This window comes from Canis lupus, chromosome 10, assembly GCF_003254725.2.
Source record: "Canis lupus dingo isolate Sandy chromosome 10, ASM325472v2, whole genome shotgun sequence".
Classification (NCBI taxonomy): domain Eukaryota; kingdom Metazoa; phylum Chordata; class Mammalia; order Carnivora; family Canidae; genus Canis; species Canis lupus.
The window spans coordinates 69,499,237-69,526,124 of record NC_064252.1 but is presented as its reverse complement, the minus strand read 5'-3'; the positions used below and the strand labels follow the sequence as shown (position 1 = coordinate 69,526,124).

Below are 26,888 nucleotides of genomic sequence, written 5' to 3'. Positions count from 1 at the left end.
GCGGCAGAGGCGAGGAGGAAGGGGCCCGTCACACCCCCAGCGGCCCCAGGACCCGCCACAGTTATTTTGAGCATCAGCATCCTCACCATCCTCTCCCCCGCCCCCACGCCCCCAGGATTTGCTCTTGGCCACTTCAGGGACGGACCAGAGAGGCCCACGGGAAACCCAGGTAAGGACCCTTTGTGGCTTTTGGGAAAAAAGTAGAGGTTTAGGGAGACTAAGGAGGATGCTTCCCTTCAAGAACAAACCCGCTCCAGCGGCCGCCCCACGGCCTCCTGCAGTGCTCAGCTTTGAGGTGGCCCTGAGCAGAGTCTGGGGTTGAACAGGAGACTCGAGGTCCTGCTCAAGCGAGTGATTTAGAGGACAGCAGGCTAGCGGCGGGTCTGTGACGGGGACAGGAGCCAGCGGTCACTAGCAGCTCCTTGATCTCAGGATCTTCGCTTAGCAGGAACCCCCCGCGTGGCCCCTGCGTGCCCCGCCCGCCTTTCTGAGCCCTCAGGCGGGGCGAGCTGGCCCTGCTGCGATGGTCACGGGTGGATGTTCTCACTGCGTGGAAGTGGCCTACGGACTTCTCCATCCGCATCGCAGTGGAATCAGTGAGTATAGATTTGTTTCGTAAAATCAATTTTACACAAAAATCTGCACGTGCCTATGTCTACACACACCTCTGGGCACGTACAATTGTCAAAGTCTTAAAGGCTGGGGTTTCTGTCTTTGCCCGTCGCCCCTCCCCCCCACGACAACCCTCACAGAAAGGTTTTTCATTTTGCTTAAAAAACCCAAAACAACCAAAAAGACTTTATAGCTCTGAGCAGTCACGCTGGTGGGTCAGTGCACGAGGGGACAGGCCGGCGCCGCGTGGGGACGGGGAGCAGCTGCCGCCGGCTGTTTGCCGGTCCTGAAGGTCACAGTTTTGGTCCGAGAGAGGCCTAGCTGGCGCGTCGATTCGGTCCACCTCGCGCTTTGAAAACTAAGGTCTGGGCCTGGTGTCGGTTTATCACACGTGCATTAAAAAATCTATCAAGTCGCACATTTATATATGCAATCAAATTGAAAAGGACCAGACGAACAGTGCAAAGGTCAAATAATTACCGTTTTATATCGGGACAGTACATTTCATATTTCAACCAAAAGACAAAAATGCAGTTTAACTTAAACACAGAAAATAATGGCATCTCTCAGATGCCTTATTTCTAAATCAAACAGATACACAAATTCTGTTCCCTTCCCTCCCCCAATGCAAGCCCACAAGCTTTGCCCAAAGTCTTGAGTTTTCGATGCCATCAGGGCATCCAGCATCTTGGACTTGGGAGGCGCTTGAATGTAGCAATTAAAACGCTTGAGAGGTCCAGCGAATGGCATTCGAAAGGGACCTCAAAGTGCAGGTACATCTTTTCAAACATGTTACAGGCTGAGCTGGCTCTTTGAACACTATCACTCTGCTTAAATCAGGAAGCAGGCTTTAAAAATGCAAAAGGCATACAAGTTGTATTTCAGTGCAAATCTTCAGCTGGTCATTGGAAAAGATTCCAACAATTAAAAAAAAAAAAATCCTTTGTGTCACCTGCCCCTCCCCCCACCCAAAGCTGAAATGCAGGAAAAAACAAAAACAAAAACAGAAGTATAGAGGACTTTGGAATCGTTTAAGAATCAGCTACTTCCAATTAAAAAAAAATTAATAGAGAATCATTAAAATGGAGAAACAAAAGTAATCTTGTTTAGACCGCTCTTCACGTCTAGCACGAGCTTCGGCGTGCAGCGGGTTTGAACTCGGAGTGGTGTGGAAGGTGGAGGCGCTGCAGGCGAGGCCGGGGCCCCGGGCCCGAGCGCGGCCGCCGCTTCGGCCGTGGAGCCCTTAGGTCGCGGTGCGTCTGTGCATTTTAGGAATGTTCTCGTCACTTCGTGACACACGCTCTGTTTCGGCGTCACAGGTTTTTTTTACAAATGGTTCAGATTCAATGAAAAAGATTCGCCAGAGGCTGAAAAACCTCGGCCCCAAAAATATGAATGCAAAAATAGTTGAGGGGAATGAACCAATTTTGTAGATACCTACATACAAAGTTTCTAGAACATCTATAAAAGCACAAAGTCATAAGAATTTGTTTTCCATTACATTAGTTTATATAAAATGAATAAATAGTATTTATAGATTTAATGTGTCTTATGTACATATAACATGTGCTCTGTTTTTTTTTTTTTTTAGCTTAAATAAAAATGCTACAAAGTGGGAGACCACTTGAGGGAGAAATCATAACCAAAAGGGAAGATCAGCCTTTTAAACCATCGACCCGGAAGCCTCCACAGGGCAGTTCCTGGGTGCATCCACACGGGGGGGGCCCTAGTGGCGCTGAGCCGTCCCCTCCTGTTCACCTGCAACAGGGTAGACACGCGGCTTGTCCTTCACTGACGAGGACACTAGCTCAGTTATTGCTGAAAGTCAAATAGGAAAATAGATTAGACTTGGACCAAAAGTCACTTATCTGGGGGTGAAAAAAAGGCATAATCGCTTCGTGTTAAGTGGGAAATGGAGATCTCGTTTATCTCTGAGGTAGGAAAAAAAAATGTTCCAGAGACAAGTAGCAGAACACACTTCGGGGGAAACCGAGTCTGGGGGAGCCGCGGGCGCCGGGGGCGTCGAGCGGGGCGCGGGTGCCCAGGCCCAGGCCCGCGTCCGCCCGTGCCGGGTGTCGCCGTGACCTCGGGGCGACCTCGGGGCGCCCAGGAGCCGGTCCACGCGGAGGGGACCCGCGGCAGCCGGCGCCCGCGCCCTCAGAGGCCCCCGCGCGCGTGCGGGGCTGCCGGCCGCCTCCTGCTGGAGCTGGCGTAGCCCTCGTCGCTGCCCGCGCTCCGCAGGCTGCCCCGCTCGTCCGAGTCGCTCACGCCGCTGCTGCTCCAGTCCAGCTCGCCCGCCAGGTAGTCCGCGCCCTCCGCGTCCCCGTCCACGTCCACATCCACGTCCACGTCCACGTCCACCTCCTCTGCGGGGCGACACACATGGGTGGCGGCGGCCCGGCCCGATGCCCCCACGGCATGCCCCGTCACCCCCGGGCCTCGGGCTGCCCCGCCCTGGGACACGCACACCGGCACGCGCACCTACCGACGTGCATCTGGCACACGGGCACGCACGCGGGCACCTGCACACGGGCACGTGCACACAGCACCCGCACACGGGTACCTGCACACGGGCACGAGCACATTCATACGTGCATCCAGCAGCAAGGCACGCACACAGCACCTGCACACAGGCACGCACACATACGGACGTGCATCTGGCAGCACAGGCACACACGCGGGCACCCGCACACGGGCACCTATACACAGGCCCCTGCACACACGCACACGCACCTGCACACAGGCCCCTGCACACAGGCACGCGCACTCGCACGCACACTCGGGGCGGGCGCTCACCCCTGTCCGAGTCCGAGCGCTCCGACGACACGGTGGAGCCGATGCTGTCCATCCGTATCCTCTCGATGCCCAGCTTCTCCAGCTGCCGCTTCAGGTGCCGCTGCTCCCGCTGGAGCTGGTCTATTTGGTGAATGGCTCTTCGGTCACAATCCTCCAGTTTCTGCAAGTCAGGGGGTGCTTGGTGCCCGGGCACAGCTCCTGCGCGGCCGGGACTCGGCCCCTCCCCCGGCGCCCCACACGCCAGTTGCCCCCAGGAGCCTGTCCCAGGGGACCGGCACGTCGCGGGGCTTGAGGGTGCAGGGCTTCGGGGGGTGCGTGGTGCCCCGTCCCCGGGGGCTGGATCCCAGCGGAAGTGCGGCTGCTGAGCACCTGTGTCCACAGGTGAGCCCCTGAGCTCTGCTCAGCCCACACCGCAGGGACCTTCTTACAGCGGGAAGTGTCCCTTCAAGTCCTGATTCCACATCGTCCAAGAAAGGGCTTAAACACGTTTCCCATCTGTTTAACTGTGGTTACGCTGCTCTAAAAACGGGCTTTTTCCCCTCCAGAACGCTCACGTGTGGAGGCTGCTGACCATAAGTGAAGGGACACTTGGGCAATAGCGACTCCAGGGTTCTAGAAACACGCTAAACGGTGAGCGTTGGCTACATGCCGACTGTTTCCGACCCTCTGGGGGTGCTGGGGTCTAGGGGGACCGAACAGACCTGGGCCCCTCCCTCTGACAGTGGGGACAACCAGTCACATAAGCCACGGTCTGAGGTCAGCTGTGATAAGTGCTAAGAGAGAAAGATCCAATAATGGGCCCGTCCGTGGCAGGAAGGCCGTAGGCAGGGCAGGAAGGTTTCCCCGAGCTAGTGATACCTGTGTTGAGATCTGAAGGATGACAAGAAGTCAGCTAGGTGAGGGAGGGAGGGGAAAGCATACCAAACCGAGGGAACAGCACGTACAGAGGCCCTGTGGTAAGAGCGTGACAAGTGCAAGGGGCGGACAGGGCACGAGATGCTGCTGTACCGCAGGCGACGGCAGGTCACGCGGCCTGGGGCAGGCCTGTGACAGACTATCCCAGCCCACTGAAGAATTCTAAGCAGTGACATGTTGATTTGAGCTTTGAAAGATTATTCTTGGGGATCATGAGGCTTATCTTAAGGCTCAGAGGCGGCCGGAGGACCACAGGGAGGCCTCTGAGGAGTTCCCTGCAGTGCTCGATGGTGGCGCCAATGGAAGTTAGCCTGGGAAACATCTGGGGCCTGGAGAGGACTAGGCACGCATGGCTGCGGAGCAAGAAGAGCTAGCAGGGATGAGCCCAGGTTCTGGCTCCAGCAAACGGACAACTGCAGGGTCATTTAACTTCTGATACGCAGGGGTGAGAAAGGCCCGGTGGGGTTCCGGACGTGCTGGGCGTGGGACACCCCAGGTGCATCGAGAGGCAGGCTGGAGGGCTCTCCAGAGGAGAGGACGGTCACGGAGGTACACAGGTGCTTTCCCTCAGAAACAGACACACCGGGGGACCCCTGGGTGGCTCAGCGGTTCAGCACCTGCCTTTGGCCCAGGGCGTGATCCTGGGGTCCTGGGGTCCCGGGATCGAGTCCCGTGTTGGGCTCCCTGCATGGAGCCTGCTTCTCCCTCCTCCTGTGTCTCGCCTCTCTCTCCAACCACCCCCCCATCATGAATATATAAATTAAAAAAAAAAAAAAAAAAAAGAACAAACAGACACCCCCTCACTGGATGGGGAACGCTAAAAAGGAATCCCAAGGATACACTCACCTTTATGTGCAATTTGGCTTTTGTCAATAAACTCAGTGTAGTGTGTCGGTTCGATTCGGGCCCAAGCGGCACGAGCCCCTTCAGCTTCTCCAGGCACAAGCGAAGATGGGCCCGCCTACAAAAACAAGGTCACAGTGGCACTGAGGATTTCACGGCAGGCTGGAAGGCACCTGAAAGAACAAGTTCTAAAAGAGCAGGAAGTTACCCAGGCAAATGCCACCAATGACCTCTGGTCAAACGAGCATCTTTGGAAATTGGACAACTGTGGTGGAAGCCGCAGAGAAGCCCAAACCGGGGTTTTCGCAAGTCTCTATAATACAGGTGTTTGGGCAGGACTAAGACCTACTATTAGTCATATTTATCCGGTTAGCTCCAGGTTTCTGGGTTACGGCGTAACCTGACAACACCCTTTCAACCCATACTTCCTCTTTCCCATTTATGGACCAGTAGGTCTACGGCACGGCCGTGTAGACTACTGCCACACGCGAGCGACCTGTGCGGGGATTCGTCACGGCTTGCCTCCTAATAGCAAAGATCGAAACCACCCAAGTCACCATCAATGGGGAGCTGCTTAAATAAATTACGTATCCATTCAGTGGAATACTATGCAGCTATGAAAAGACCCGAATGTGCTCTATTTACTCCTAGGAAGGAAGTCTCCGATACATTGTGAAATGAGGGAAAGCAAGATATCAAACCCTGCCAGCCCTGGGCAAAACAGAGGCAAAATGGTTCTGTCTTCTTATATGGACATAAAGTCTCGAAAGAAAGTTGGGCCTGCCACTTAGTCCTTGCTGAGTTATCCCAGCCCCCTCCCCCTTAATAAACGTCTGCGGAGTGGCTTACGTCGCCTATTCAACGAGGCCGTGGCCCCTGGAGGACACGGGCCATCTCTACTCCACCTCCTCACCGCGCTCGGCCCACACGACCACCGGAGCAGGGTGCCCCGGAGCCTGGGGGCTACCCTCCGGCTGAACCGGGGGACGACCCTAAAGCTTAATTTGCCTGCCCCTCGCCCCCACTTCAAATTGTTGACCGTATTAGCAAAAGTTGGGACCAAAACAAGAACACGGCTTCAGAAAGCTGGAGGTCGGAGGCGCGGTAACGACCGGGAAGCCCGCTCACACCCTGCGCGGCGAGACTTCAGAACGTTCCCCTCGAGGCAGATCCAGCCAGCGGTGCGTCGCGTCCTTCCCAGCCTCCTTCCGGGCCCAGCTCTCGGAGGAGCTCCCCCAGCTCTCCCAGGACCCTCTAGGCCTTGACAGACTTGAAGAGTACAGCATCCACTCTCGAGCCAGGCAGATCCTAGGGCACAAAAGCGCCCTGCTCTCCGGTAGGTCTTCCGCTTGCCTCAAAGCCCCGTCCCTGCGGAACGGCCACAGGCAAAGACTCCCATGGGAGGTCTGCTCCTGCCACCACTACAGGAGGGCGAAAGAAAAGCAGAACCCGTGTGTAAAATGTACCTGTTCACCTTCAATCCTAGTGTTCAAGAAGAGCCACGGGCACAGACCATACTAGAAACACTGAGAAAGCATAGTCACTTATACAGTTATCCAAACTATTTCTCCCAAAGTGTACAAATTGTCAAGTTAGGAAAAAAGTCTAAAAATTAGATGTAGACACTTTCCAGCTTACTTGTTATCTGCAAACACCGCATGATTCAGAACAGTGCCTGCCCTATTAGTCATTTTACGACGTGGGGTTATCTACAAAAATGAGTATGTAAATTTTTTAGGAAGTTTGTCTGCTGATAAAAACATAATAAAGTCATCTTTCCATGCATCGTCATTTCTAGTTATATAGGGAATCTAGCCCAGAAAGTAGAATTCTCACTACCCAAATGTAGGTTTTCCAAAGAACGCTTCTGTTGTGAAACTAGAAATACGCCACTTGACTAATTCAGGCGAAGGAGAATACATGTTCACTCAGTACCTTTTGGCCTGGTTCTAGGAAAATAAGACCAGAGCTCTTCCTGGGTTTGTGTCGGGGCCGGAAGCCAACTTTGTCCACCCGCCTTGGCCTCCTGCAGCCCCCACGGCTCCAGCCCCCTGGCCGCCCTGCCCACCTGCCCCCTGGCTGCAGACATCCCCGGCTGGCACCTGGGCCAACCACAGGGGAAGGGTGAGGTCTGCGGAGCAGGCCCAGTCCGTCCTGTTATAGGGACACTCAATTCCTGAATGAGATAAGCAAACAACCCCCGCGTACCGCTCCCCCGGGGCTCCTGGGCCGGGACACAGGCACCCCGGTGTCTGGCCGCGTCCCTGCGCAGCCCTGAGAGCACGTCCTCCTCACTCCTGACTCTTCCCCTGCCCCGGGCTCCGGTCCTCTCCCGGGTCTAGTGTCCCGCTGAACTAGTATAACTCCCCTCCGGAAGCCAGCAGCGTTTTGCCACGTGAACGGAGCAGGAAGCCGCTCGGTACCCCGGTCGGATCCCCACCTTAGACCTCCTCCCGGCCGGTCCCGCCGCCGCCCCCCAGCGGAGGAGGGCTGGGCCGAGTCCTGGCTCCCTCCTGTCCCGCGGCCTCTTCTGCTTGCGCTGATCCAACGGCTTCGTGCCTAGGTCACGAACCTTGATAAACCTTGCGTGCTGACTCTTCAGAAAGAGCGCTTTAATTACTCTGAACGGACGATGTACCTTTGGCCTCTAGGAGCACAAAGAGACAGATCTTTGATCGGAGCTATCACCGGCAATGCTCAGAACCAAGTGTGCCCTATACCTGTGGGTACCTGGATTAGATAAAAACTATAACTTTTCTTCGGTACGGTTTTGAAAAGGATCTCAAATTTTATTATTATTATTATTTTTAGTTCCTTTAGTAGTTTGAATCTGTGAATCACTACACAACCAAATGTTACTGTAGCGTGTAAGAGTAAAGGCTTGGGATCCCGGCTCTGCCACTCACTTCCTGTGTGACCTTCAGCCAGTAACTTAACTCCAGGTGGCAACAGCCTCCCCAGCAGTAGACAGGAACACCGTGCCCAGAGGCCAGTATGTTATCTGGGACAAGGTACAGAAGCCCCCGGCCAGGGTCTGACATGAGTGCTCTCCATATGGCGACAGTTATTCATTCAATCCTAGCTTCTTCTGCAGACCGGGATCAAACAGGTATGTACGGCACTGTAATATTCCTTTGAAAAATCAATAGGAAACTCAAAGCGTCTCACAAGGCAGATGGAAGCTATCTGGTAAAAATCCAATTCTTCCTTAAAGAAAAGTTATCTTTTTGTCATTAAGGAAATTTAATGGAAAATGTAACCGATTTTCTATGACAATACAGATCTTACTTTATGCTAAAGATACTATTTTTTTTTTCATTTAAAAAAAATCAGCAAGGACAGTGAAGGAAACCATCAACAAATATAAAAGGCAGCCTACCGAATGCGAGAAGACATCTGCGAATGCCATACCCAGTGAAGGGTTAGTATCCAAAATATATAAAGAGCAGATACAACTCAACACCCAAAAAACAAATAATCCAATTAAAACTGGGCAGAAGACATGAACAGAGATTCCTCTAAAGAAGACATACAGCCGACGGACACTAGAAAAGGTGCTCAGCATCACTCATCACCAGGGAAATGCAGATCAAAACGACAAGGAGATACCACCCCACACCTGTCAGAATGGCGAAAATCGGAAACACACACCAGTAGGGGCAGGGATGTGGAGAAAAAGGAACCCCGTTACACTGTGGGGGGAACGCAAGCTGGTACAGCCACTGTGGGAAACTGTGGAGGGTCCTCAAAGTTAAAGATAGGACTACCCCACGGCCCAGCAACCGCACTCCTGGGTATTTCCATCAAAAATACAAAAACACTAAGTCCAGGGGTGCATGCCCCCCCGTGTTTCTCGGCAGTATTTGCAACAGGCAGAGCACGGGAGCAGCGCGGGTGTCCGTGGAGAGACGAGCGGATAGAGAAGATGCACACAGCGCAGTACTCCCCAGCCGCGGCCGACAAGGAAGTCCTGCCATTGGCAGCGGCGCGGACGGAGCTAGGGGCCAGGATGCCGACTGCAGTCAGAGAGCGACAGCGCAGGAGCTCGTTCACGGGCGGAATTTAAGAAACAAATGAGCAAAGGAAAAAAGGCAAACCAAGACTCGGTCACTTACTTCTAGAGAACAAACCTGTGGTTACCAGAGGGGAGGGGGGACTAGGCGATGGGGACGAAGGAGGGCACCTGTGCCCAACACGGTGCTGTACACCCGAAATCTTACACTGTATGCTGACTATCCTGGAATTTAAAAAAGTTTTAGATTAGCGAGGATCTTATCAATCCTTATAAAATGTGTGCGAAAGAAAGGCCTCCTTCTTGGCCAACATCCTGTCGAGTCTCGGGGAAGGGAGCCTGAGGCTGGGCGGAAAGCACCGAAGGGCACCGGGTCCCCCGCTACGGCGGCTCCGCGGCAGCCCGAGGACAGTAGGGGCAGATGTTGGCCTGCGGGACCCAAGCGCGTCCCCGGATGTGCCGTCTGTGCCCAAAGAACCTAAACGCTCCCTCCTACGACACAGAGGAAAGGGCAGCATGTGGAGGATCAACTAAAAACAGGTTAGGAGGGATTTGTAGGAAGGAAAGTCTAAAACTTTGCTGAGAGACCTAAGAAAATCTGAGTAAATGTTTGATAAAAGTAGCGCATCCAAAAGTAGTAGATTCGAAACCTGAAAGCAACTGCCAAGGTTACCCAAGTTGGTCTACAAATTTAACATAATTCCAAGAAAAAAATCCCAAGGGCTCTTACTAACTCTAGGAAATTAGTGTAAACTCCATCTTGGGGGCCCCCCCAGGCGGCTCAGTGGTTGAGCATCTGCCTTGGGCCCAGGGCGTGACCCGGGGGTCCCGGGATCGAGTCCCGCGTCGGGCTCCCCGCAGGGACCTGCTTCTCCCTCCGCCTGGGTCTCTGCCTCTCGGGGTCTCTCATGAACAAGTGAAATCTTAAATAAACTCCATCTTGACGAGTAAATGTGTGAGGGATCGCCAGATTTTTGAGAAAGAAAAGTGAGGAAGAATGTGCTATACCAGACACGAAACTGCATTATAAAGCCTTGATAATTAAAAAAACAATATCAAGTGAACGGATTTTTTAAATTCCCAGCAACAGACTGGAGAATGGGTATGAGTTTACCCGAGGGAACACTGCAAATCCTTGGGCAAAGAGCGGGTTACTCAGAGAGTAGAGGAGCGCGGAGACGAACGTCAAAATAAATCCCAAGAATATTGAAGATTTAAGGGTTCGATCCCACTCAGTTCCGTCGTTGGTTTGAGCCCGTCAGCCACGAACAGGGAGAGCCGGGCACCGGCTGAGGGGCACCTGCGCCCGCCGCCCTCCAGGCCCCCGAGCCGAGCCGAGCCCCGGGTCTCTCCGCGCCTCTCTCCCGCCAGCACGTCCGCAAACTGGGGCACGGACTGGGAAGGACGGAGGCCGCAGGGGGCTGCCGGCTGCGGACCGCGCCTCTGAATCTGCAGGTGAGCCCAAGCTCTTCCTGACCTGGAGGCGGTCCCGGGGTCCGGGGCGGGGCGCTATCAGGTCGGGCCCACGCGTGTCTGTCGTGAGGGAGGCGAGGGAGGCGCCGCCACCAAGGAGGATCGTTAGCTTTTTGATTGAAGCAAAGGAAGGGCTGGAAGGTCGGAGCGGAGCATCCGGGGTGGCGGCCCCGGGGGGTAGAGAAGGGGGGTTCATGGATGGAAACGTGGAAACACACACGTGGCGCGTCCATTCGTTCACTGCACCGGCCTCTCTAAGGACTGCCGGGCACGGCCACGATCCTAGGGGCCAGGATGCGATGTCGGCTAGATCCAGTCCCCGCCTTGGAGCTTCTTGAAACTTAGTTGGAGATGGAACATACACAGAATTCCTGATTTGAGCTACCTTTAGACTATGACCAATGGCCGCTCTCACCGAAAGTTTACAACAACGCGCCTCCCCCCACAAAAAACCTATTTCTCCTTTGCCCTCACCCGTATCTTGCTTGACTGAAGAGGATGTCAAGCTTCCAAAGACCGTCGGAACCTGTTTTTTCCCCTTTCCCAATGGATCACACTTCGCTTGTTCACACACTGCAGACTTCCTATATACCCAGGCGTTCTTTCATCACCAACTAATGGGAAAGACCAAGATTTTTATTTTGTGTTACCCCACTGGGGCCTAGAAACAAGAAAGCATCCGCAGATGCTGACTTGAGGGTAGAATCTGGGATCTCAGGCGATGCATGCGCTTCTCTTTGAGGAAAGTCCTACCTAACGAACGTGATACACGGCAGGCCCCTCACCGAGCACCACTTTTCATTAAAATTGGGCTTCAGGTTCTTCACCGAAGAAGCAGCAAACAATAAACAAGAGCGTACTTTAAAGTTTCGTCATCTTATTTCCTCACTTTGAGCACAGATGTAGCCAATTAAATAGCTCTGAATTCTATAGGCTAACTGGAGGTCTGATAAAAATTTCCGATATGGCTACGCACGAGCCACATAGTGAGAAAAATAAGTTTAGTCTAGAGTAAGAAAATCATCTTAAGGGATCAAAAATCACTCCCTAAAAGTGGTCACAGGTCACAAGAGAGACTAACTTTTTCCAGATTTGGGGTTGAGAACAGAGCCTTACTGGGTTAAGCAAGAAGTCCAGGTGAAGACTGCAAGTCATGCTTTGAAGGGAAAAAAGTACTCTGCTCTTTTCCCTAAAATGATCCCTTTATAAATAATTGCCAGATGAATCATGATTACCAACTTAACTGGAATCTTAGAAGGCTTTGGAGATTTTTGATAATCGTGATAGTAATCTTTATAAAAAAAAATACAGTGGTAGTTATATAGGCTAGCTGTAGGGGAACACATCAGTGAACAATTCATAAAGAGCAATTCATGGTAACTACTACATTTTGAAGTTATAACTTCTGTACTAAAACTATGAAATACATAAGTATATTAACATTTCCATCATGGAGCCCAATTTTAAGAATGTTCACGATGCGTGTCATGGTTAGTCCTTGCTAGCTTTCTCAGCCTGTGACTATTAAGGTCTATGACAAAGTCAGGCGGTGCCCTCAGTGCTCCAGTAGGGACTGGAAATTAGTTGAATAACCAGCCTATGTCTCTTCTCCAAGTTCTTCCGAGGGCAGATGCCATCTATCCAAGAGATACAGTCCAAGATAGATTCCGGTGGCACAAATCTGGGTGTTCCTCCACACGTCAACGTAGGCCGGATTTGCACACTGATAACTACATCCCTTCTTTGTAATAACCAGGCCACGCCCTCGGCCCCATGTGGCAACAAGGAATGTGGATTTGTTACAACACCTTAGGGTGAAATCTGAATGTGGTCAAGAAAGTTCAGAAACAGAGTGGTGCAATGCCTACCGCAACTTGGGACCAACGCAAAAGTTACGCCCCTACCCTCTTCCGATATAAGGAGCTTGGCCATTTGAGAAGCCAAAATAACTACAGGGGCCTGCAATCAATTAGAGTGTCGTGCCAGAAGAGACCTGATTGCAGGAGTTTCTCAGACCGGACCAGATGCCACTGAAATACTGTGAGACCAAATGAAAATAATAGCTTTAGATCAGGCTGCTGAGTCCTCCCCACAGAGTGCGCGCACACACACACACACACACAAACCTTTTGTCATGGGGTCAGAAGACTCTAGCAGAGGTAATCTCTCTAGACCAGCTGCCTAATTCCAGCAAGGCCTGCATTTGTACCATTCCAGAAAAACGAGTGTCTATTATTAAAGAAGATGCCAGAGCCTTCTTTTGAAAAAAAAAAAAAAAAAGATAAAGAAAAAAAAAAAAAAGTCCATTCTAGCACCTGACTCCCGGCCCCACTGGCTGCAGCTTATATGCATTCACTCAGTCTCCATTTGCTGAAGTGCTACTGAAAGGCATTCAGACCAGAAGAATTACCAGCTAAGAGAAGGAAAACAGTAGAATTTTCACCAACAAAGCCATATAACATCAGCAGCAAGATTAAAAAAATTTCCTATATTCCAACAAGAATTAATTAGTGATTACAATGGGAATATAATAGAGACTTTAAAAATATATAGAATGCAGGAATACCTTTTATAAGAAATATGCAATATCTATGGGGAAACACTATAAAACCTTAGAGACAGAAAAAAGATCTGAATAAATGAAGACACATACCAAATCCTGGATGGAAAGAGCTAATACATGAATGTGAACTTTTAAAGGTTAATTTATATTGAAATTATTAAATTTTGACTTTGAAAATCCCAAAAGGATTTGAGGGTCGGAGAGATGGACTGACTATACAGTTTATAGGGAAAAACAAACTAGTGAAAATAGCTAACAACATGGTAAAATTAAAAAAGGAGGAGGGAGGAGGAGGGATTTGCTTTGCCAGATCTTGAAGTGCATGATAAAACCTCAATGACTGAAGCAATGCTCACTGGCAGAGGACAGCAGAGCAGATGATCACTGGAACCGAAGAAGCAGTCTAGAAACAGACTTCGCCATGAACTGAGAATTTAATATACGACAGAGGCAGCAAGTTCAAACAGTGAGAGAAAACGGATTCTGTAGAGGAAATGATAAACTGGACAATAACGTGATACTCAAAGGGGCAATCTCCTTCACATGATATAATCTTTTCAAAATAAGGAAAAAGAAACGCCTGAGTAGAAAATAGGCAATACCAACACACGAAGATATGAAAATTATTCGTGCTGGTAATGTAACAAATGCAAATTAAAACAAGTTGGTTGTCTGTTTTTTTTTTTTTTTTTACATATCAAACTCATAAAGGTCTTAAATTAGAATATCACGTTGTGAAGGTATAAGGAAAATACAGCCTATAACCTGCCCAGTGGGGAGTCCAGCAGTCAACATCGAAAACCATAACAATGCGTACATCATTATTTCCACAACTATAAATTTGCCCTAAGGATATAATTATGGCGTTGGACAGAGATTTATCTACAAGGTAGTTTAAGGAAGTATTGTTTATATTAGCAAAATACTGCGAAGAACCTAAAACAGGGGATTGGTTATAGGACTTATGGCCCCTCCATATGAGGTAATGCTGGGCATTCACTAAAAGTAATGTTACAAAAGGAGACTTAAGGACACTAGAAAATATTCATAATGTAGATGAAAAGACCACAAATTATTTACTATGATCCCAGGTTGATTTCAGAAAAGCATGCACAGAAGTCTAGATGGATACAGAACTTGGCAGGAATGGTGGCAGCTGTTACTGCTGCAAGATCTATTACAGGTGATTTATATATATATATATATTTTTTTTTTTTTTGTATTTTTTTGAAACTTCTCAATTTTCTACACCAAACTATGTTTTTTCCAAAAACAACCGTTGGGATCAAAAGTTCCACTGCTTTCCCCTGGCAGCTAGAATCACAGACGACTTAATTTTTTTTTTTTTTTTTTTAAGAAAGACTTTCTGTGGTTCTCAGATTTTTCTGTAAGATTAGTTTTAAAAAGAAAAAAAGCAAAACACCACCACACACTCGAAGGGTTTCCTTAGGTGGCTAGACCCACAAAATGACAGTTCAGAGAAGCACAGGCCTAGTGACAGACACTCCGATCTCCAGCAACATTAAGCTGAACCCTCTGCCCCAGGGGTCTGGGCTCCTCGGGGCTCTGTAGTCCCAGCACCTATAACAGCACCTTCATGCTCCGCGGATGCTCATCTAGCGAATGGGAAACACCCCACCTCCACCACCTAGAAGGCTAGTTTCTTCCGACCAACACCAAGGTTATCAAGGTGGTGTTGAGCACCACATCCTCGTAGTGAGCCCTGATGAACACCAATTACTCAAAAGCTCTAAAATGCCACAGAAAAGGTTTCTGTTTAAAAATCCAACCCAATTATAATCAACTCTGCAATATCAAGGAGGAAAATAAATTCCCATTGTTAGAAGTTCTTTTCCTGAGTTGGTTTTTTTTTTTTTTTTTTGAGAGCCATGTTAATCTTTTTATGTGATGTTTTAAGGTAAAAAAATGGCTAAAGTGTATATGCACTTAGCCAAGCGGGATTCTTTGATAGGAATCGATTGAAACCAGGGCAGCTGTTCCGTGGACTTTAAAACTCGAAGCTTCTTAAGCACCTACACTCAGAAGGGGAGAAGAGCCCGACAACTTTAAGTTCCTCCTCTGGGCTGCAGCAACCAATGTTTGGTTAAATTAAGAAATTTGAGTCTTTACTTCCTTCTTTTCTGTTCACATGCTCTGGACTAGAGAAAGAATTATCAAGGCTTTAAAAGACCAAATTCCAAAAAAGAAAGGACAATAAGGAAACTAGATAAGTTAACTCTTCGGCAAGCACACATTGACCGGCGACGCGGAAGCAGTCGGAATTAAAAGTGGCTTGCCCGGTGAGGACCTCAAATCCAGTTTTCTAGATTCTTTGCCTCCAGAGCCTCTTGTGCCTCCCCCCATCTGAGCACATCGTGTGTTCACTGAAACTCTGCGTCTTTCTCATTAGACAAACTACATTTCTCTAGGATGGGGAGCATGCTGGCTTAAGCCTCCAGTGTGAACTCATTTAATACCTGGTGTTGAGCACAAGTTCTTGAGGCAAGGTAGGCAAAACATAAACAACCCTGAACTGCGAAAATACAAAGGCAAAATTGACATTGTGTGCCATTCTTGCAGAGGTGCAAGGCACAAAGTTGTAGTAAGCCTAAGAGCCCTTACCTGAAGGGGTAAACTTTTAATAGCGACAAAAATAAGTGCCTAATGGAAATATAAAAAGTAAACAAATTGGGCAGCCCGGGTGGCTCAGCGGTTTAGCGCCGCCTCCGGCCCAGGGCGTGATCCTGGAGACCCGGGATCGAGTCCCACGTCGGCTCCTTGCATGGAGCCTGCTTCTCCCTCTGCCTGTGTCTCTGTCTCTCATGAATAAATGAATAAAATCTTTTTTTTTTAAAGTAAACAAACAAATGCCTAAGTAAAGGTGGGGGTGGGGTGGGGAAGAACTAGAGACTTTTCAGCAGAAAGAGTCCCATTTACCCAGTTCACCCCAAAGGCAGAAAGTTGAGTTGAGAAAGAGAAGCCACATCGGACTACCTCTCCACCTTGAAAGATCCTTTTGAGCTCCCAGTCCATGACGTGTCCATCCCCAAAGCATAAGGGAAGCTCGGACTTAAAACAGTCACCATCAGAAAAATGAAAAGGGAAGAAGAGGGATGGGGAGCAGCACACGCGTACACACAAAATTCCTTAGTGCGAAACGCTAGACGTTCACCCTGTTCCAAGATTCTCCTTCCTAGGAAGTCTGGCCTTCCACTGACGGAGCAGGTCGTTCAGACCCTGACTTTCGGAGTCGGGCTCCCTCTTCGAGGAAGGTTTGCGTGAAATAACCACGTGTGTTTACAGAGCCACCCTTACGCGTCATCTGGTTCATGCAGAGCACGCGAGAGCTCCTCCATCCGAATGGGTGGCCTGCGCTTCAAACTGATGGGCGCTCGGAGACCAGACGGAGGCCTGTTCAGTGGTTCTCAGCACTGGCAGCACACGAGAATCACCCGGGGAGCTTTTGAAAAAAATACTAGAGCAGAGTCTCAACCCAGACCAATTAAATCAGAATGGCTAGGTGTGAGGTCTGGGCCTTGGTTTCTTTTTTTCTTTCCTTTTCCTTCCTTTTCTTTTCCTTTCTTTCTTTCATTTTATTTTATTTAGTTTTTCTTTCTTTCTTTCATTTTAAAGCTCCACAAAGAATCACTATTAATTTTTCCCCCCAGCATGGTAAAAGTGGTTATGTTTTTTTTAAAAAAAGTCTTTATTAGAGATAAAAGATTTGCCTTCAAACGGTCCATTGGGAGTGGTAGTTATGATTATACAAGATTGACGAAATGTCGATAATTGCTGAAGCTGGGTAACAGACACGCGGGACTCGACTACATTGTTCATTCTCATATTTGAAGATTTCTAGAAGTTCTTTTATAAAATTTGTTCCTTCTCCCCCAAGTATAAAAATGTGTGTAATGTATTTCATACAAAAATATTTCTTAGAAACATTAAAATAAAAACTCAGCAAGTGACTCTAACGTACAACCGGAGCCGAGAACCACAAGGCTACATCATTGAAGGGGACAAGCCACATTTGGAAAATGAAGATTTAAACAAACAGCAAGAGGCAATCCAGGTGAGAGAGATCAACTCGGGCTCAGCCAGATGGATCCCAAGGAGGGTGGCAGGCTTCCTCTGGTGAATCACCATCTCCAATTTGTGCTATGCATATATTTGCCTGAATTTTGAGAATCTTTATTCACAAGTAAACTGTAAATATACACACACATATGTGTATTTATATATATCTGGGTGTGTACATGATTTAAGACGGAACTACCAATTATATTCAGTAGCATGTAATTTTTTTTTTTTTTTTTAAAGACACTATTTGTGGAAACACTGCTCATGACCTAAAATGCTTTGGCCTGTGAAACGGTCACCCAGAAAGGCACTTCTGAGGAGGAGCAGGTCCCAGGAGCGAGGAGAGGGGGTGGCCTCTGGAGCCTGCAAGCCCTGCATCTACTTAAGTGGTTTAGGGGCGCGCTGCCTACATGACTTGAGGAAACCCTTACATCAGGGGCTACTTGTGGGAAGAGCCAAGAAAAAAAAAAAATCCAAGTCTCTGAGATCAGAGGATACATCAAAACGACCCTCATCCCACCCTCAAAATCCCCAACTCACCTATTCTTCTCCATTTCATTGTGAGTTGATCTGAAAGAAGGAAAATAAGAAAAGAGTAAGATTCTTCTGGTCTTAAAGGACTATTTCAGCACCAATACAATTATTTTGACCTCTTTCTCTCCAAAGTTGGTAAAGAGAAAACAGAAAAAAGGAGGAAAACTCGGCGGGCTCTGCTAAAGAAATGAACCCCTCTGAGGAGTTAGATAAACGTAAATATCTAAGATAGAGTTCAAGGAGAAGTGACAAACTTAAGAGGCACGCGATCCCTGGTGGAAATGTAATCCATTTTAAGAAAGGAAATAAAAGGGGTCTATTTATACAAAGAGAAAAACAGCTGCGCAATGTGATGTGAATTCGGGTTAGAGAACACCAGAGCCTCCTCCGGGCTGGGGGCAGAGCAGCGGAGGTGCCAGGCCTCCAGTTTTTTCTACGTGTAGTGTATACGCCAAAATTTTATGCTAAGTTATTTAACAACAGGATACGATTTTAAGTGGGTAAAAATAATCCCTCTTCCCTCAATCTTTCTACTCTGTGATGCCATTATTTGATCACGTACAAGCTCCTGAAAAACGCTGCTGGTGAACAGCTACCAAATGATTTCAAGAAGGGGCCTCTAAAACTCCGCTGCACGTAAAGAGGATCACACCGGTCAAGGCCACAGGTGGGTGCAGTGTGAAGTCTAGCCTCGCACTGACTGGCACTGGAGAAGAAACACAGCTCTTTACCTTCGCGTCCTCGGTTAACCCTTCTGTAAAATGGGAGTAAAAATGATCGTCCATTATCTACTGAACACACGTAGATCAGTGAGGAAGCAGCTGTAAACGTGATTAGAGAGCCCTGGACGAAAGCTGCGGGAGGCGGGAAGTCCTGTTATTAAGGGGTTTATAGCCGACCTTGAATTATAAGGTCTGGCCTAAGAATTTGTGGACAGGTTTTCACAGAAGTCACAGGAAGCCCGTCAATGTGGCCAATTCAGTGTCCTCCTCACACAACTCCTCCCTAATGATAAATTTGAGGAATCTCCCTCAAGTCTTGACCTTTCTTAATGGACATTCTCTGGAGTCTAACCAGTTTGGGAGAGGACACCCTGGCTCAGATCATGAATTCTATGTGGCCACAGTCAGAACCTTTCTGGACCTATAGAGAAATTCTCATGGAGAAACGGGACCTCTGTGAAGGCTCAGCCACTCGTTCCTATCAGGGGCAACCACCCGCGAGCTCACTCACACCAGAGAAGGGCGGGGGGTGGGGGGGGTAGGCGTGTGGCTTTATAAGTGGGAAATTTCCAGTCCAGCAATAAAACTTCTCTTCCACAACATCAATTTGTGGGACGTCAATTTTTGTTAGCCAGGAAAGAAATAAACATTAAAAAAAAAATCAAGAAAATAATGGCAGTATTTGAAGTTTTAGAATATTGGTTTTCTAGATAGAGGACCTCAAAATTGGTTACCTTACAAGCTCTACATTGATTCACTTGGTTTTTCCCTCAGCCTTGTTCAGTTACATTTTTCTGAAGGTTCGCTTCCTGCCGCGGCCAGCAGGATAGCGCAGTGGACAACAGGCCAGCACTGTAAACCTTTGGCTTTAAAGCACGTGGCATTTTAGTTTTACCAGGGAACAACAAGTTCAAAGTCTGACAGGTTTTTTAAATGGATAAAAGTATATGATAGCAGCTGGTCAGGATTTCCCTGCTTAACTGCAGGCCAGGACCCTCCCAGGAACGGGGTGGAGGAGAGACGGGTGGATATTTGAAGAGAATAGAATCTCTGATTGCAGCAAATAGCACACAGGGCACTCTTACCCAAAATTTCTAGATTCCTTGAAGGTATATATATATATATATAAGAAAAGTTAAACTTTTAAACAAATCCATAGGAAGGACAACTCTTTCCAAACTTTGAACAGTCTTGGAAACTCCAGATGGTATTTGCTTCCTTAAGAGTATCCGACACATTGTGATCTGTACAAGGGGACGTACATCTACCGGCTAAAGCATTACTGAGGTGCACCTGGGGGACTGAACAGAGTTTGTCGTTAATGAAAGTAAGCCTTTCAAGAACGATCCTGTTCAGAGACTGCCAACTCTGTTAATGGGTAAAGACTTCTATTTTTAATTAAAGCATAAGAATACACAGGTACCTTGTGTCAAAAGTATTTTTTCCATGTGGTTACTGGAAGATTTGATGACTCTGGAATGGCTGGTAAAGGTCAAATATCACCATTTAAAAAATATATCCTAACAAGGGGCACCTGGGTGGCTCGGTCGGGTAAGCGTCGGACTCTTGATCTCAGTTTAGGGCTTGATCTCAGGGTCATGAGTTCAAGCCCTGCACCGAGTTCCCTGCTGGGCACGGAGCCTACTTTAAAAAAAAAAAAAAAAAAAGGAATATCTGTATATTCATTCTCACAAAAAGATGACTAAGCCAAACTACAGAGTGTAGGAGAATGGGGAAAGTTGTTGGGTTTAAAAAGACTCTCCTTGTCAGCTCAGCTGAATAACCACTGTTACATTCAAGAGCTAGCTGGCGGGCCCTGAACTTCCTCTTTCACGAGGGCCAAAACCTGCTTTACAATTTAGCAAAATATACCTTTAAAAACTCTGGATTTCAATTCTAAATTATTAGTAACTGATTTAAAAAGTCATTAGGGGGAAAAAAAAAAGATTCCACTTCCCTGTATTCCAGTAGCTCTCTGGATGATTCTGAAACAATCAATATTCACGATTTCATTTTTGTTTTTGTTTTTTCAAACAAGCAACTAGAGGAATTGGATTAAGATCTGCATTTTTAGTTCCCAAGAGGCTGGGATATGTGGCTAAATTTTATTTTTTTAATTGTCCAAGGAAAAGTAGCCTCCGACTCTACAAGCAAAGAGCACAGCGTTTCAACCTGAATTAAGAATAAACTGTTATCCGGCGGTTATGTAAAGCGGCAGTAATCTCTCCATCGCCCTTACCTCAGTTCAGAACCCTGCCCATATGTGGTCTTGGAGAGGAGTCTAATTCAAATCAAGGGTGGGGGGCAAACTGCGTTCTCTGGGGAGACAGCTCACGGCTCAGGTAAGGGTCATTCCCAACGGGGCATGAAGGAAGTGACCACAGTAAAACAAAACAACCTGCTCTTGCTTCACGTTTGCTTGGTGCCATCTCCAGGCTTAATCACGGCCTCTCGGAGATCCGGCACCACGCAGGTACTACGCTAATTCATTATTAGTCAGGAATATGGGAAACTGTGACAGCCTCTGGTCTGTAACCGTGGAAAGCACACCAAGCCCATTAACAGAAGAGAGCTCTTCCCAAACTCAGAAGTCACAGCTATTTTCTCCGTAATAACGTTGGATATTAAAGAGAATCTGCTTCGTGGCTTGCGATTCTCAGCTATCATTATTTTTCTTTCCTAATCACCTTCGGGGACCAGCCTACTTCTCTCTCTCAACACCCTTTGCTCTTCCTCTCCCTACCACTGAACCTCCCCCAACTTTCCTGCGAAACTTAGGAAAAAATAAAGTGCTGAGGATTAAGCCTTGACGAGTAAGGTGGACAATTCCTCCTAAACCATGAACGGACAAGAATAAAAGCAACAGTTGGGCTACCTTCTCAGGAAAAAATACGCCAACAAGCTTCAAAATTCTTCCAAAAATTAAAAAAAAAAAAAAAAAGACTAACAAGATGCAACACAGCTAAATTGTTTTATAGCACTGCAGGATACAAGTCAGGCCCTAATACCGACACACGGATCTATTCGCTACCACTTTCAGGTAACGCGGAAGATGGGAGGGAAAGAGAAAACTGTGGGGTGGTTAATTACCAGGTTCATCCCTCACGTGCCTTCCTTCCTCGGCAAGAGCCCAGCACATGGGTGCTGCTCACATCCTGTGGTTCTAGCAACACTAAGGACAATGGGATGAATCAAGGACAACAGCAGCAGCAGCAAGAACAAGTGGGTTTAGGTTTAAGTGGGACCTCCTGGCTTTTAGTGGTGTGTGTGACGTCACAGGGGGTGACCAAATACAGTTACTTGCAGGGAGTTATACATGACGGCGGGAGAGGAATAAGGATTGTAAGCCAGTGATGAAAATGTGAGGGGCTTTAATTTACTGGAATGAAAGGTATAAGTAAAGAGACCTAACAGGTTTCCTAGCTAACTTATATTTTAAGGGCAAAGAGGGGGGAAAAAAGGGGGTAGGTTTATTGAGTACTCATTTATAGAGTACTCATAGGTACTCAGGGCTTTAATGTGATTTCACGGACCCTTAACCACCTGCTTTCCAGTGAGATTCACAGATTTTAAGAACTATAAGCCAAACGTAAAAGAATCGTGGCATATTAATATTTTAATATTAATCCTCCATCACCAAAAGGGAGGTTTCAACCTCAATCATTCCTCTTTGCCATTATAAGTAGATGTAATAGAGGAGATAAACCATTGCATTTAATTTACATGTCGAATATGAAGTCCTACCCCTAAGGCTAAATCAGATACTTTAATGTGTCTGTACAATCTTCACTATGAAAAGTAAAAGAAACGGATAACGTCCAGCCTCTTTGATTATTTAAAAAAAAAAAAAAAAAAAAAAAAAGCTTGCCCTGAATCTGCAACTTCTGTAGGCAAAATATTGTCACGGTTACCAATCTCACTGGAAGTTTCCACAGATTTTTGTTGTTGTTGTCGTTGTTCCAAAAGGGAAGAAAAGCAAAAATTAAGTTTAAAAAGTTCATAAAGAAGCGCAAAGCTTTTCCATTTCTCCTTTCTGTCCCCTCAACCCAAACAGAAGGGCTGCTTCCTCCAGTGGCTTAGGACCATGTGCGCCTTCCTGAATCCTGATCGCCACTTAACGCATTTTCCTGGGTCATAATCACCACAGGCCACTTCCATTCTGCAGTTTGTATCGTGATCCGAGAGAGAAAGAGAAAGATTTACCAAATTACCTGCTACTGCTGTTATTCTTTTTGGATTTGTTCCTCCGTTTTAAGGCATCTCTGTCCTTGTTACTGTAGGGTAACATGGAGGCATAACCATGTTCAGCTTCTAGAAAACCGGAGGACCCAGTTAATGAATGAGCCTGGAACCTTCAACACTCCCCCCCCCCCAGCCCCCTGCACAGGAGCTCCTTGTAGACCTTATTTTTCATCACGAGCATGTGATGAAAAGAAATTTCTGTGTCAAGAAATAAGCGATGCAAGGTGGAATTCTTAGAACAAGGATTTCTTTTTTTTTTTAAACTCCTCCCTTAAATTGTGTGAGCACCCTCAGTCCGGAGCAGGTGCAAGGAGCGAGCGAGCTGCTCATTGTTGAGGCTCAGCTCGCGGAGCCCGGGCTGCCCGCTGGGGACGTCCCGCAGGTTGGTGCGCCCTGCGCGGGGCGGCATCCCGGGCACCCCGAGCACCCCGGGCACCCCGCGCACCCCGTGCACCCCGGGCACCCCGGGCACCCCCGGCACCCCGAGCACCCCGTGCACCTAGCGCACCCCGTGCACCCTGAGCACCCCGAGCACCCCGTGCACCCCGAGCACCCCGGGCACCCCGCGCACCCCCCGCCCCCCCGGGCGGAGCGGCCTCCCCTCGCACCGCGCGTGGGGCAGCCGGAGGGTTGGAGGCGCTCGCGGTCGCGCCCTCCGCCCCCCCAGCGGCCGTGCCCCGCAGAGCCCCCGGCCCCGGCCCGGCGCGGACCCCCGGCCCCGTGCACCTCTCTCCCGCCGCTCCAGGTAGTCGGCCGCCTCCAGCAGCATCTGGATGTTCATCCGAACCGCCGCCGCCATTCTGCACCGGGGGCCGCGGCCGCGGGACCAACCCCCACCGCTCGGGCTCGCCGCCGCCGCCGGGCCCCGCGGAGCAGGGCGGGGAGAGCCTGTCGGGCGACCGCGCTCGCCGGGAGGGAGGGGCCCGGGGCGCTGGGCGCCGCCGACACCGTGACAGCAGCCGGGGAAGAGCCGCCGCCGCCACCGCCGCCGAGTGTTTATCTCCGACTCACCATCCCCCCGCCCCCAGGCCCTGCTCTTGACAGGCCCGCTCCGGCCGCGCTCCCCATTGGGCGCCCGGAAGAACGCCCCGCCCCCGGCCTTGCCCGATTGGGGAGACGCGCCGCGGCCCCGCCCCCTGGGGTCCGCTCCTCTCTCTGGTTGGTCACGCTTGACAAGGCCCGGGCTCCGCCCCCTCCTCCCAATTGGCGGCCGGGTTCGCGACTCCGCCTCGTGCTCCTTGCCCGCTGCCCATTGGCCCGACGCCGACGGCCCCGCTCTGCCTTGCCGCCATTGGCCGGAGCGGGGGCAGCGAGCCGCCTTGCCGGCCTCCCATTGGCGGAGCCGCCGAGACCGCCCAGCCCCGGTGACGTCACCTCGCCGGCCCGGCGGACCCGGGAGGCGGTGAGCGGCCGAGCTCCCGAGCTCCCGAGCTCCCCGGGCCGCGCCGGCTGCGGGGCTGCCCCGGGCGCGGCGCTGACTCACCGGCCGCCGCGGACCTGGGCGCCGCCGCGCATCCCCCGCAGCGAGGGCGCCGGCGGCCTGGAGGGGCCGAGCCCCCGCGGGCGCCACGTGGCTCGCGCCCCCGCCCCCGCCCCCGCCCCGGGCGCCCTGCACCTGCGGGATGACCCGCGTCCTATCACGACGTTCTTTGACCTCAGTCTCGTTCAGGGTCTTTCCTTCCCTTTTAATTGTCGATGAAAACGTTTAAGAAAAAAAAAAAAAAAAAAAAAAAAAGCTTTCTCTGCTCAAGACTATGGATGGGGTTTGTGGGGGGGGGGGGCGGTGCCAATAGAAATATATGGAACTAAAAAAATTAAGGATTTAAGCCCTATCAAGATTTTTGAGAGGAGAGCCGGCTGGAGGCCCAAGTTACCCTGTTAATATACTGACATCTGCATTTTAAAAAGGAAGAATAAATGTCTTGGTCAGCTTGGACAGATTCCATACAGCTTAAAAAAAAAAGTTTACTGTTGCCAATACATGAAAATAAGAGCTTTACTGTTTCACGTGCATTATCACTAGTCCTCCGTGCAACCCCATTAGGTAGGTTAATTATCTACATTTTGCATACAAGGAAACGGACCCAGAGACGCTAAATGACTTTCCTTGTCATCCATTTAGCCAGAGATGGAGACTGAACCCAGATGTGTTTCGCCTGGAACCATATAAACACTTGCTTTCAACAGGAGTAAAAAAATAGATTTCCAAAAAAAAAAAAAAAAAAAAAAAGAAAAAAGAAATAGATTTCCAGACTGACTCACAAACTCTGACACCCAAACAGTGGGGGGAAGAAGAAGAAAAACATGTAAATGTAATCATGATGGGAATTTTTTGAACATGTCCTTTTTAATGGTTGACAAATCCATTAAAATTAAATAAAGTCAACAGAACTAACAACTAGAATGAACGTTATAGACCATGCCTGGCGTATAGGGAACATTTCCTGGTTTTGATGGTAAACTGAATAAAAGCTTATTCTTTATGAAAGCTAATACACTCAAGATAAAGGTTTTCAAGAAAGCACAAAGAGAAATGAGAATGGGGATATAACATTTTTAACGAGTATTTCTTAATTGCAAGTTATTTATAAAACAAATTTGAAAGTCAATGAAATGAATTCTACTAAAGTACTAAAACTAACAATAGTAAAAACACTGACTTCCTTATCTTAAATTTGGATTTTATATACTTTTATATTTTCTCTGTGTTTTATCATAAACATTCAGCATATTTCTTTATTCTTTCTCTTATCCTTAATTTTCTTTCAGCCCAGTCTTATTTCAATACCATGATCCTTCTCCTTGAATCAATGTGATTGAAAACCACAAAGAAGGATAAAAGGTTGAAATCTGAGGCAGAAATAGCAAATTAATAATTTAAACACCAACAGGTTTATCTTTAAAAACATTTCTTAAAAACATTTTATTCTTAATTTTTACACCTAACATGGGACTTGAACTTACAACCCCAAGATCAAGAGTTTCATGCTTTTCTGATTGAGCCAGCCAGATACCCACCAACAGGTTTATCTTAAACCATGGACAAAAATACTAGGTTGTATAATAATCACAGAATTAGATGAAAGAACGGACTCTTTCTATTCCCTGGCAGTGGTGGAAGAAATTATCAAATAGCCAGGAACACCAAGTAGGAATTAGTATCATGAACTTCAAGGGGTATTTGGTGCCATCTACTGGACATCAAGTAGTATAGAACAAAAATTTTGTTTTGTTTTTCTAGATTATTTTACACAAATGTACACAATGCCTAGTGAAGATAACCTAAAAGTATAGGTTTTGAAGAAAAGTGGAAATCCTAAAACAAGGTATAAGTGGTGACCCCTAGCACCTTGTGCCTCAAAGGCATTATAAAAGCATTGACCACTAGGCACAAACCCAAAAATAAAAATTGGGAATTCCAGAATGTTTGAAATTGTTTTGTGACCAGAATTTTAAATAAAAAGTTATGCATAAACATGGGTTGTCCAACAATCATTCACATTTTCAAACAGACATCAAGATAAACTAATAGAATTGGGAAGGAGAAAGAAAATGCTGAAAATGGGGATGCATAAACACAGTAGATACTATACTTGCTAGATAATTTTTACTGCGTCTTTCAGAAGGCTAAGACCCAGCCTTTTTCCTGTGAGGGGCTTATGTCCCAGAGGCATAGGATAGTAGGTAGATGCCAATGCCAAGTCGCAGGGTCATTAAATGCTATGGGAACTGTGACGTGGAGATGCCTCTTCAGTGAATCCCTCAGAGCGGCAGAAAGACTACTGTTGTATCCTTAACTGTCTAAAAAGTTCCAAAATTGTGGGAATTAAAAAATTATTTGTAACCGAGCTTGACATCTAACTGCTATGACATTAAAATGTATTTTGCTCTTACATGTCTGAGGTGTGGATTTCATTCTTTAAAGTGTAAAAAGGACTGAAATTTGCTACTTCCATATTAATCCCCTTCTTTGTGGCTACTTTGGATGCTCCAATATCATATTATTGGATGATCTAGTATCATGATCTTAAGCTCTAAAAACCTTTAAAAATGCTGCTTTCCAAAAATTAGCTACTCCATGAATATTTGTGATTTT

At 48.2% G+C, this 26,888-nt stretch overlaps 1 protein-coding gene across 2 annotated transcripts; it reads right to left on the bottom strand.

The window, feature by feature from the left end:
* Positions 1-1,080: 1,080 nt before the first annotated feature.
* Positions 1,081-23,786, bottom strand: MXD1 (MAX dimerization protein 1). 2 transcript variants are annotated; one of them, XM_025470692.3, is made up of 6 exons: positions 23,519-23,786; positions 22,762-22,861; positions 17,835-17,864; positions 5,170-5,284; positions 3,409-3,568; positions 2,653-2,978 (listed from the first exon to the last, which is right to left on the bottom strand). In XM_025470692.3, the coding sequence occupies exons 1-6, from the start codon at positions 23,589-23,591 to the stop codon at positions 2,770-2,772; spliced, it is 687 nt and encodes a 228-aa protein (XP_025326477.1). In that variant the 5' UTR covers positions 23,592-23,786; the 3' UTR covers positions 2,653-2,769. The 2 variants fall into 2 exon arrangements, with proteins under 2 accessions (XP_048971571.1, XP_025326477.1); XM_049115614.1 differs by lacking the exons at positions 22,762-22,861; positions 23,519-23,786 and adding an exon at positions 21,641-22,755 and having other exon boundaries at positions 1,081-2,976.
* Between the last annotated feature and the right edge of the window lie 3,102 nt (positions 23,787-26,888).